Source organism: Hipposideros armiger, unplaced genomic scaffold (assembly GCF_001890085.2).
Source record: "Hipposideros armiger isolate ML-2016 unplaced genomic scaffold, ASM189008v1 scaffold_92, whole genome shotgun sequence".
NCBI classification, from domain to species: Eukaryota; Metazoa; Chordata; class Mammalia; order Chiroptera; family Hipposideridae; genus Hipposideros; species Hipposideros armiger.
Genome location: NW_017731442.1, coordinates 2023642 through 2035365, shown reverse-complemented (window position 1 = coordinate 2035365; position 11724 = coordinate 2023642). Strand labels below are relative to the sequence as shown.

General features: G+C 42.6%; 1 protein-coding gene across 4 annotated transcripts in view; it reads right to left on the bottom strand.

Moving 5' to 3' along the window:
• The window catches only part of MAPKBP1 (mitogen-activated protein kinase binding protein 1), a 51827-nt gene extending 41019 nt beyond the window's left edge, over positions 1 to 10808 (bottom strand). For all 4 annotated transcript variants that reach the window (XM_019645044.1, XM_019645043.1, XM_019645046.1 and 1 more), the window contains exons 1-2: positions 10691 to 10808; positions 9933 to 10153 (exon numbers count right to left, since the gene is read on the bottom strand). In XM_019645044.1, coding sequence (XP_019500589.1) covers positions 9933 to 10049 — 117 coding nt within the window. In that variant the 5' untranslated portion in view covers positions 10050 to 10153; positions 10691 to 10808. The remainder of the gene's footprint in view (positions 1 to 9932; positions 10154 to 10690) is intronic.
• Between the last annotated feature and the right edge of the window lie 916 nt (positions 10809 to 11724).

Genomic DNA, 11724 nt, shown 5'->3' with positions numbered 1-11724 from the left:
AAAATTTTCTATATAAATTAATAGTAATTGCTTCTTTGCTTTATGCCATTTTGGCTTACAAAAGTTTTCACAGAAACGCTGTGCTTTCAGACAGTGGGGCGAATCCATAATACAAATTTGAGATCAGGTGAGGAAGCAGGCACTTGCTCAAGGAACTTTGCAACCCTGCGGCCTGCCCAGCCAAACAGACTCAATTCAGCCAGTGGCCTCAGTTTTGCTCATATCATGTTCACTGAACCCCAGCTGTCACCATAGACATCAGTCCTGGCACGGAGCACTTTCGATCCAGGTGTTTTCACAGAAAACTGGCATTTTAACTCAGCATCCTCCACCGCTTCAAAGACAAGGTCTGTTGTAGGTAGGGACAGCTACACAAATACCAAAGAGTTGGTGTACAGAGGTAAAAAAGGGAGAAATGTGGGCAAGAAGCACTAGCAAGCCGTCAGGAGTGTAAGCTACACAATCAACTGCCAACTGACAGTTTAAAGCCCCATGATACCCGCACAAAAACAACCAACGCATCTGTTGGTCTCCACTCCTCCACCTCTCTCCAACCCCAAGGGAGAAGCAGCAACTGCTTGTGGCTTATGGTCATCTGGAACCGTGCAGCTGCACCCTGTTAACCTGACATCCACAGATCCACAGAACCACAAGTGGTACAGTTCCTACCAGTAGTACGGGGAAAGAAGTGGGGATACCAGTTCAGGAAATCTGGAGTTGGGGGTGGGAAGAGGAGCAAAGATGTAGAGGGACAAGGGTTCCTGAGTGATGGCTCTAAAACAGTCTGCGAAATTCATTAAATTAACTTTTATGGGGAATGTTGGGGGAAAAGTTAATTTTTTAAGGTACTGCCTTTTTCTAAGCTGAATACAGGACGCGACTCTTGGCTATAGCAATATTGGGCATACTTCTGTGCTCAGTGTCATGTTTTGCACATGAAGACTCCCTGGGAGGAGAGCAGCATAAAGTTTTAAGCACGGGCTTTGGAGTTAAGAAAGCTAAGGTTTTAATCCCACCTAAGCCACCTACTGGCTATGTAAGCACCAGCTACTCACCTAACCTCTCTTAGCATCAATTTCCTCATCTATAGAATGGGGATAATAATATTTATAGTAGGGTGGTATAAAACTTGAATGAGATAATATACGTAAAATGCTTAACCCAGTACATAGCAAAAGCTCAATAAATGTTAGTTGTTATTACCACTACAAATATTATTATTTCTAGTATTACTATTGGAAAAGAAATATAAGGACAGGAAGTACTGACAACAAAGGTTGGAAAGGGTGCCAGTAAGCATAAGCCTGAAAATGTCAAATGGCACAAATCTATGAAGGATAGAAAAAGAAGAAACTTGAAAAGTAGAAGAATAGTCAGGATCAAATCCTTGGGTACTTTAATTTTTAAAAATAAAATCATCTTAATTATGTAAGACAAAAGCTTCACCTCCATCCTCACTCACCTTGACGACATCATTAGCATCCTTCAGAAACTACCAAACACCTTGGCAGTGTTCTATTTCTCAATTTGGGTGGTGCTTACACGGGCAATCATTTTATAAATATTTACAACATAATATATTATTATATTTCATACACTTTTCTATGTCTGTTATATTTCATAATTTTTTGAAGTTTTGTTTTTAAGTGCCAGCACTTTTACCGGAGTCAGCTAAAATTAAGCAGAAATGACCATAAGTGACTTATGGTCACAGATCTCAAACACTGCCAAGAGATATGACAGGAAGATATAAATTGTACCATGAATGAGAAGCAACGTTCAAATCCAGGAGAACCTAAGAAAATCCCTTCTCTGGATTCCTCCAAAAGAGAATTTGACAATTTGACAAAGTGGAAGAAAAATCAGCCATGTAGTTTCACTAAGTGTTGTTCTAAGTTCTTCAAATAAATTTAAATCTCAGCTATGAGTGAAGGGGCAGAGAAGGGGAAACATCTTTAACCTCATTCTAGTTTTAGGGGGGGAAATAAGGTATATAATCTTAAAAATCTAGTCTTAAAAAAATATTGTTTTATAGACTAGGGTAGCAACAGAAAAGCATTACAAACATTCTATGTGATATAATTAGGGGGTGGAATTTACTCCTGAAAGTCTAAGAGGAAAGATATCCAGACTGTGAGTTCCTTCTAAAAGTGTCCTTCAAAGCCAGAAGAAAATGCTGTGGCCAATTAAGAAGCACTGCAGACTTGCTGATATAAATGTTGGGAGGAAGGAAACCAAGATTTGGAAAATCTGAATACTCAAAAATACCAACCCTAAGGATCCACACTGCCCAGTCTGTCTGTCATACTCACTTTATTTCTTGCCCTCCCCCAACCTTTCTTTAATTTTAAGAGGTGACAGAAGTAAAACCCACAATGTGGATTTGATTCAGTCAATTTCCAAGCCGGTGGGCAGCTCTCATCCACACCTTCACTGAGAATTACTGTAAAGGAAGCTGACAGAAAACCTGGCCTTGTCCTGCATTAAACATGGACTCCAGAGGAGAGGCTTAGCCTGTAACAATGGGAACGTGATGTATAATATAACAAATCCTACTGAAACATGCTAGCTTTTTTTTTTTTTATCAACATTGCAGTCTGAACATGAAGTAAAACCAACAGAGATACTCTGAGAACTACAGTGGGACACACCATATTCCCAGAGAAGCTTAGTTTGAATAAACATAGTCCCAAATTTCAAGCCTTAGACTATTTTCCAAAAAAGGGGCAGTGGTAACAGTCACAAGCCCAACTTTAGACTCAGGGTTGACAAAGAGGTTACAGAGGTCAGGCTGAAGCATCTCTTCTACCAATGTTTTTTTATTAGTCAAGAAATGAAAACACAGGCCGGCCGAGTGGCGCATTGATTAAGAGCTGGCTTGGGATGCCAGAGGGCCCCGATTCGGATCCCACATATGAGGGCCAGTGACACTGCCCTCCACAGCTAAGATGTTGAACAACAGCTCAACTTGTAGCTGGGCTGCCATGAGTCAACGGCGTAGGCTGCATCCCCTGCTGCAGTGGGTTGACATGGGCTACTGTGTGTAGCCAGCAGCCAGCGTGAGTGGCCAGCAGCCGGCGACTGATCTGCCTCGCCCGGGAAGAGCACAATGATGGTGCCAACTTGGGCCAGTAAAGCAACATCCTCCACAACTAGACTGAAGAACAAAACGACAGCAACTTGTCTGTTCCCCTGCCCCCAATTCCCCAGCGCTGTTCCCATCCCCCAGATCCCCAATAAAAATCTTTAAAAAAATAAAGAAAGAAAGAAATGAAAACACACAGGTGACGGAAGAGAGAAGTAAAGTCAGAGAAATACCAATGATCCCAAAGACATTCAAAATACTGGCAGGAAATAAGACAATGACTCAAACTGATCCAACAGGGGAAACTTCCTCTAAACTGCAAGCTGAGAGAGGGAAAAGCAACTTGGAAAGCAGCAGTGCTATTAACACTCTGAAACGAGTAAGGCCAAGTAGATGAGGGAAGGCTTTGCAAGACAACTTAGAGCCTGAAGAGGACGGGTTATTTGGTGTTGGGCTGGGGAGAGAAGAATCCCCTCTCTTCAGTGAGAATCACTTTGAAGGCTGAGGGCAGCTGCAGGCACTGGAAGGAGAAACGAAATAAAGATCAAAGGAACAAACCCAGAACACCTTATACTTTTCATTGTACACCACCTGTTCTGAGGATCTTAAGACACTTCACAAGTCTTAATTGAAGAATACATCAGAGACAGAAAACTCAACAAGAACTTGCCCAAGTTCACTCACAAAGGCCAGTAAGGGGCAAGGCCGGTGGCCACAGAGGCCTCTACTCTTGGTCATGTGCCCTAGGCGGGGAGCCCAGAAAGTGTGTATTGAATGCTAAGAACTCTTGATTCCTATGAGTCCCAATGGAAGTGGGTGGTGGAATGGTGACATAAAAAACTGGCCAAGACTCAGGAATATTATCATAATATCCTACTCCTGCACACAGAGGAAATTTCTGCTGACCTGTCTTAGTGAGGCAATGATCAGCTCCTCATATCTGACCCTACAACAGGACAGTTCTCTCAGTTCTATACCTGACAGCAGTTTACAGAGCAATCAGTCTATAAGACACAGTGGAGACACACAAAAAAACTTCTCAAGGAAAAGTACCTAGGAATAAATTTAACCCAGGAGGTAAAAGACCTGTACTTGGAAAACTATAAGACACTGAAGAAAGAAATTGAAGAAGATACAAATAAATGGAAGGATATACCATGCTCACAGGTGGAAAGAATTAACATTGTTAAAATACCCATTCCACCCAAAGTAATCTACATATTCAATACAATCCCTATCAAAATACCATGGCATGTTTCACAAAGGTAGAACAAATAATCCTAAAATTTATAGGTAACCAAAAAAGACCCCAAATAGCCAAAGCAATCTTGATAAAGAAGAACCATGTTGGAGGTTATCATGCTACCTGATATCAAACTATACTACAAGGCTATAGCAATCAAAACAGCATGGTAATGACATAAAAACAGATACATAGATAAATGGAACAGAACAGAGAAGTCAGAAATAAACCCATGCCTACATGGTCAATTAATCTATGACAAAGGAGGCAAGAATATACACTGAGGTAAAGACAGTCTCTTCAATAAATGGTGTTGGGAAAATTGGACAGACATATGCAAAAGAATGAAACTAGTTCACCTTCTTACACCATATACAAGAATAAACTCAAAATAGATTAAATTCTTAAATTTAAGACCCCAAACCATAAAACTCCTCAAAGAAAACATAGGCAATAAACTTTGACATTGCTCTTAATAATATTTTTTTAATACGTCTCCTCAGCCAAGGGAAACAAAAGAAAAAAAAATAAACAAACGGGACTACATCAAAGTAGTTTTTGCACAGTGAAGGAAACTATCAACAAAACGAAAAGACAACCTACTGAATGGAAGAAGATATTTGCCAATGATACATCCAATAAGGGGTTAATATCTAAAATATATAAGGAATTCATACAATTTAACACCAAAAAAACCCCAAATAATCTGATTTACACATGGGCAGAGGACCTGAATAAACACCTCCAAAGAGGGCATACAGAAGGCCAATAGACATAAAAGGTGATCAGCATCACTAATCATCAGGAAAATGCAAATTAAAACCACAATGAGATATCACCTCACACCTGTCAGAATGGCTATCATCAATAAATCAACAAACAAGTGTTGGCCAGGATGTGAAAAAAAGGGAACCCCTTTGCACTGTTGGTGGGATTGCAAGTTGGTGCAGATACTATGGAAAACAGTATGGAGGTTCCTCAAAAAATTAAAAATAGAAATACCATATGACCCAGCAATTCTACTTCTGGGTATTTATCCAGAGAAATCCAAAACACTAATTCGAAAAGATATATGCACCCCTATATTCACTGCAGCATTATTTACAATTGCCAAGATAGGGAACCAACCAAGGTGTCCATAAATTTAAAAAATGAAATCTTGGCATTTGCAACAACATGAATGGATCTAGTAAGTATTTAGCTAAATGAAGTAAGTCAAACAGCAAAAGACAAAAACCATATGATTTCACTTACATGTGGAATCTAAAAAATAAATGAACAAACAAACTCATAAAGAGAAAAATGGGAGGGGAGTTAGGATGATGGATGAAAAAGGTGGAGGGATTAAGATATAGAAATTGCCAGTCATAAAAACAGTCACAGGGATGTAAAGAACTGCACAGGGAATATGGTAAATAATACTGTATAACTATGTATGGTGTTAGGTGGGTACTAGACTTATCGGGGGGATCACTTCATAAGTTATACATCTAATCACTATGATGTACACTTGAAACTAATATAATATTGTACATCAACTGTAATTGAAAAATAAAAAATATTTTGAAAAACTACTCAAGGAGAAGAGTATACTTACTGAGCTAGCTTTATATATTCTCAAGAAGTCTCAATGAGGACTTAGGTATGAAGCTAACATATTTCAGGGTCCTAGCACTTGAGCCAGGTGTTTATAACCCAGCATTGGGCTTCGGGTGGAACCTGATACATACACAACTACCAAACCCAGGGGATCTGATTTCATATAGCCCAGTAATGTGTGTTTTTTAAATGTTGCACAGGTATTCTGATGTCTTAGTCCTGACTTTTCCTCCAAGTGAGAGCCAATGATCCATAAATGTTTTAAAAATGAATGTTTCTCCACAACAAAACAGGCAGATTAAAGAGTCTCAATACTAATGTCTGGGCTCAAACACTGAGCAAAAGTTGAAATCAGACTATTGCCAGTTTTTTCTCCTTCATGAAACTTGCCTACACAAACTCTTCCTAGAGCTACATGTTCTATAAAAGGCTCAAAGTACCACCACACAATCATAGACAGGAGAAAAATTTGGAGAAAATGAGAGAGAGAGAGAGAAAAAAAGTGGAGGGGAGAACATGAGAATGAATTAAAGTTGTATTCATAAAAACTAGAACTAGAAGAAAGCTGCAAGTCACCTTGCCCATTGTTTCCAGAAGGATAATCTACAACCCAGGTTGGATTAATGGCTATTAAGGAGAAAGATTTCAAAACCTCCTTCACTTACATTTTCAAAATCTAACAACCCTCCAGCAGAGGCAATCCTTTTGTATTCCTAATTTAAATCTTAGATGCTCACGTCAGTCCATTTTTGTCCTTTGTTAAAAGAGAAAAACCACCCAGATCCCTCCGCATAAAAATCTTTCAGAAACTAAGCAAAGAGGGGAAGATTTAGCTACCAAGAGCGCATACATTTGCTTCCTAAGAAAACACAGCCTCAACTGAGATGAGAGGTTGTACTGACAACTGTATAAGATTTGAAGCTGAAGGATATTTACAACTAACTCTGAGTTACACTTCCTCAAGACTCAGCAAATCTGGCGTAAAACCTCAAATTACTCTTTTCCAATTCTATTACACTACAGAGACTTCCCTGCCTTAGAGAAAGTTTTTAAAAATCCCAGCTCTCATCTACTCTCTCTCTAATAACTTAAATCCCCACATCTACTGGTTCTCACTTCAGCTTTTACCCGTATGTCTACCATATTTTTAACAGGGTCTCTCCTGAATTAAAAAGTCTTGTATAGGGCCGGCTGAGTGGCTCAGTTGGTTAAGAGCTTGCTCAAGGGTTTGAGCTCTGAGCAACAGCGGTTCGAGTCCGGCCCGAGCTGAGTTGCCGCTGAGCTGCTAACAGGTGGCAGGATGGCTCAGCTAAAAAAAAGCCTTTTATGAGCCCTACTTTCTGCATGTATGTACTTCTCCTCTATTATCTCCTTCAAACCTAACTAGGCTGCATGTCTACTTCTTTTTCAACATTTATTATTCTTAATTTTGATTTGTCTTCTAAAGAGGTCACCAATTCTGCCTGCCTGGTCATCTCTTATTCTTCTGGAATTCCATACCTTACACCGTACTAAACAGTATGATGTAAAGGAAATAATGAACATGACCACAGGCCTTACGAAATAACGACATACATAAAACAAAAATTAGAGATTGGTTCCAAGGTAGTGGGGCTAGTCAGAGAAGGCCCTGTGGCTCCAATAAATAGAGTTGGATCTAAAAATGAGGGAGAATTTGGTGAAAAGGCTACTGTAGGTAGAAGCAACGGTATGATTCAAAGCAGCAGGCCATCTGAGGTAAGAGCTGCATAAAAGCCCTCTGTCACTTCTTTGCCCGCCCGCCCCAAAAACGGCATAGGTCTTTTGGCCTTCAAATTTTATTTCAGAGTTAGTTGTCCATGAATCACAAGCTCTCTGACTGTTACCATGATTACCCACAACCACCCCATATTAGAGCAGCTAACAAAGCCTTATACACCAAGTCCTATATGGGTTACCACAAGGCAGGCTTTCAGAATCATCTTAGGTAGAGAGTCTTCAGTCAGGGGTGTGGAGAGGCAGGCATTTGTGGGGTCCTAGGCACACAAAGGCAGCTACCACTTTTGGGTGCTAAAGATAGGCACCAAGTACTCCTGCACTGTCAAATTATTCAAGGGTCATTCAACTTTAGCTAAGTATTTCCTTCATGCACAGCTCTAGGACAAACAAAGCCATTTAAAGAATCTGAAGCACTGAATTCCTATTTGAAACACGGTTGTTTAATGGTGATGCCAGGGGTACCTTTTTTCACTGTTTTCCTGGAGAGCTTCTTCTCTTGTCCTCTTGCCTCAGGACTCACAGTTTAAGATCCCTTCCTCTGTGACGTCTTTCCTAATTCCCTTAAGCTGATCTGGGTTTCCTCCCCTGTGCTGCCATTAACACCTTTTGCATCTAGGACAGCACTTACCACATCATGTTGTAATTATTTGTCTACAAGTTTGACTAGCCACAAGCTCCTTGATGGCAAAGATAATGTTTTATTCATCAGTGACTCCACACATAATAGGCACACAATAAACACTTGTTGAATGAATTGATGATAAATAACATGGGAAGTTTTAAAGAATGGTGGCCAGACCTTCTGAATCCCAGACCAAAATTACTTTAAGTATTAACACTGAAGACTAAATTCCCATCATACATTTATACTACCTATACCATTCCTGGTCAGAAAAAGAAGCCAAAGATAGGAGAAGATTGCTCTAATGGTGATAGCCAAGTTACCAGTTAAGGATACCAGTGTTTGCAGTACTAAGAATGACCCAATACAACAAATGAGTGAACAGAGTCAAATCTAAGAAAGTTTCTAAGTTTCAGGCTCATTCCCCTGCCTCTGGAGAATATGAGCAATGATTAATTAGTAAGTGTCCTGGGAAAAGTCACTATCTCCACTGTTATGGAACCTCGTGGCCAATTTCGATTTAGTATGACCTCTGATGAAATATACAGGAAAGCTGTTCACCTTATGGCCAAATCCAAGTAAGGTTCTGCTAAGGGATAGGGATCTGAAGTAAGTCCTCCCAGAACCCTGCCATGTTGTCCATTAGCATCTAAGTCATTCCTCATTGGCTTAACTCATCTCTGAAGAGATACAGGCAAGGCAATAAAATGCTGCTGTCTCAAATGCCTTTCCCTACAGCAATCCTGTACCACACAAGGCTACTGTGCTTACAGGCTGCTAATAAGACACAAAAGTCTAATGTGATCCTGTGGAAACAAGGACCTAGATTCTTCCATCAGGGATTAAATTTAGTCTACTTTTGTATTCCCAAAGGTGCTGGGCACAACAAAGTTGAAGAACACATAAAGACCAACACCCAGACAGCTGAGGGAATAGAAAGGGATTGGGCCTCTGAGGAACTTCTGCAACATGGTGGGATGTGGCTTTTAGCATATAGAGAATGAGATACGCGATGTTCAGGGCAAACCAGGAGAACTGTTTTGATGCAAGTATTTAGCTCCTTGCATGTTAGCACTCTTACAAAGCCAAGAAGCTCCAGTTAAATTAATTTAGGTGTCTTGAAGAGACAAATTTGTTTGACCCCAGGCAAGAGCATTTGTCAAGCCAATTCCTCAGACTAGGTGTTTTAGAGTCTTTCTGTTACTGTCTTACGTAACCTAGCTGTGACACTAACACTTGAGCTACATTAGTCACAGCTTAGCCCTTCACAAAAATATGCGGTCCCATTACCCTCTTCCAGGAAGGGAAACTGAGTCATAGCATATCAACTAGCTTCCCCAAACACAGCCTTAGTTTGTAATGAGGCCACCATTGAACCCAGGTTGCCTTTCTCCTATTCTTTTCATGAGTAAATCTTAGCATGTCCACCCCTGCTGCTCTTTTTCCTTCAACCTGAAACTACATCATTGCTTTCTAGAGAGGCAGAGAGATGGGCACACTTGATCCTTTAGAGCCAACAGGAGCTTCTAGTTCTCCTCTTTCCCAAGAAAGAGGAAGGGGAAAGAGGAACATGGAGCAGAGGAAGGGAGGATTGGAAAGGAGTGGCTCCCAATACTAGAACTCACCTTGGAACTGAGGTCCTCTCGGCGATTTCCTGCCTTACCCCTGCGTAATTTGATGGATGGGGATCGTAGCAGGTTCTTGATGCGGCTGGTAATAGTTGACCCGTCCACAGCCATCATGATGAGCAGTCCCGGGACAATTCCTGGCCCAATCTTGGGACTTGTCTCAACAGCAGCACTGCCTTTCCACTCCAAAGGGTCTTTCGGTATACGCTCTCACTGACCTGAGATGGTAGAGGCCACCTTACCTTCTGCCTAGCAGTGTCTGCAGCTCTTATCTCTAGGTATTGCCCTCTCCCCTCTCCTCGTCCCCACCTTCAAGCCCTATGCGGTTCCTTTCAACGTCTGAAGGACAGACCCATGAAAAGGGGGGAAAAACTCGGAGCTGTGAAGAAATGCCAGGCCCATGCCGGTCAGAGGCGTTTAAACTGGAGGGATGGATGGGATCTAGTAGGGTAATGGCTGGTATGGTCACCGTTAATTCCCAAGTGTTTCCATGGCAACTGTAATATCCAACGAAGGAGGCCACCGAGGAGTCCCTCGGGGGGGTTTGGGCACCTGCGCTGGCGGCCGCGAGGACACTCGGCGTGGCGGGACTCGCTGTGGCCGGGCAACCCGTTCAGCCACGGCAGCCTCCCTCCCCCACCCCCGACCCTCTGGAGCTCCCTCTCGGCACCCCCCAGGGGCCCTGCACCTTTCTTTTTCACCTCCCTCAGAAGCCCCTGCTACTCGCCAGCGCCCCCGTTCGGACCCAGCCTCACCCGCCCCGGGGCCCGAGGGCCGCGCCGCTCACAGCGCCCTCAGGCATCGCGCTCCGCGATTTCAGCTCCACAGTCGCAGCAGCAGCAGCAGCTATGGTGGCACCAGCGGCTCAAAACGCGAACTACCGCCTGGGCCAAATTACGGGCTGGGTAGGTGGAGCCGAGGCGAGGGGGTGTGGTCTGTATCCAGGGGCGTTCCGAGAGTGGACCAGTAACGTTTGTGGGGGCGGAGCCAATAAGAGCGCCTAGGAAGCAGAGGACCTGGGACTCGAAAATCGCGGAGTCCGCACAACGTAGTCGCGGGCATAGCTCATTAAAGGAAGGTCTACAGAACATGGCTTCAGAATTGAAAGACCCAAGCCTTTTATGGTATTATGAGACCTGGCCCCCCAGAGTACTGCATTCCCCATGGCCCCAAGATAGAACCACGCCCCCAGGGTGTCACAGTTGGCATTTGATAGGACCGAGGGACCAGAGCTGAAACTAACTCCTAGCTCAGAATTACAAGATTGAGATGAGACACAGCCATAAGGCTCTGCTCCCATCGACCCCAAGTGCTGGAACTTAAAGCGGTTAGAATAGTTGCTCGGCAGAGCGTTGACCTACGTATAATTGACTCTCTGGAGTAACTTTTTCGATTGCTAAGAAGTGTTATTAACTGGGCAACCTGCTTGGCCATGATGGAATAGAGCGGGGGGGGGATTGCCTTGAATAGAGCTTTAGGCGTTTGGGGGAGAGCAAAGGCAAGTGAAGGTGCCTATGGGACACATTTGTTTCCTGGTTTCTTTAGCCTCCTATGTTCCACCGCGCTCTCACCCAGTTAAACAGGACTTGGTTGTTCCAGATCTTTTCCTTGTTCCGGTCAAAATTTACTCGTGAAACTTCCCCCTAGTACTGCTACTTTAGCGAGGTCACTGTCAAGCTTGCTGATACTAGATTTAGTGGTACAGTTCTTCTAGCTTATAGGGGTTGGGGGCGCACACAGAAATACCTTTACAATATTATTTCACAGGTGTCTCAGCCTAAGAATGTAT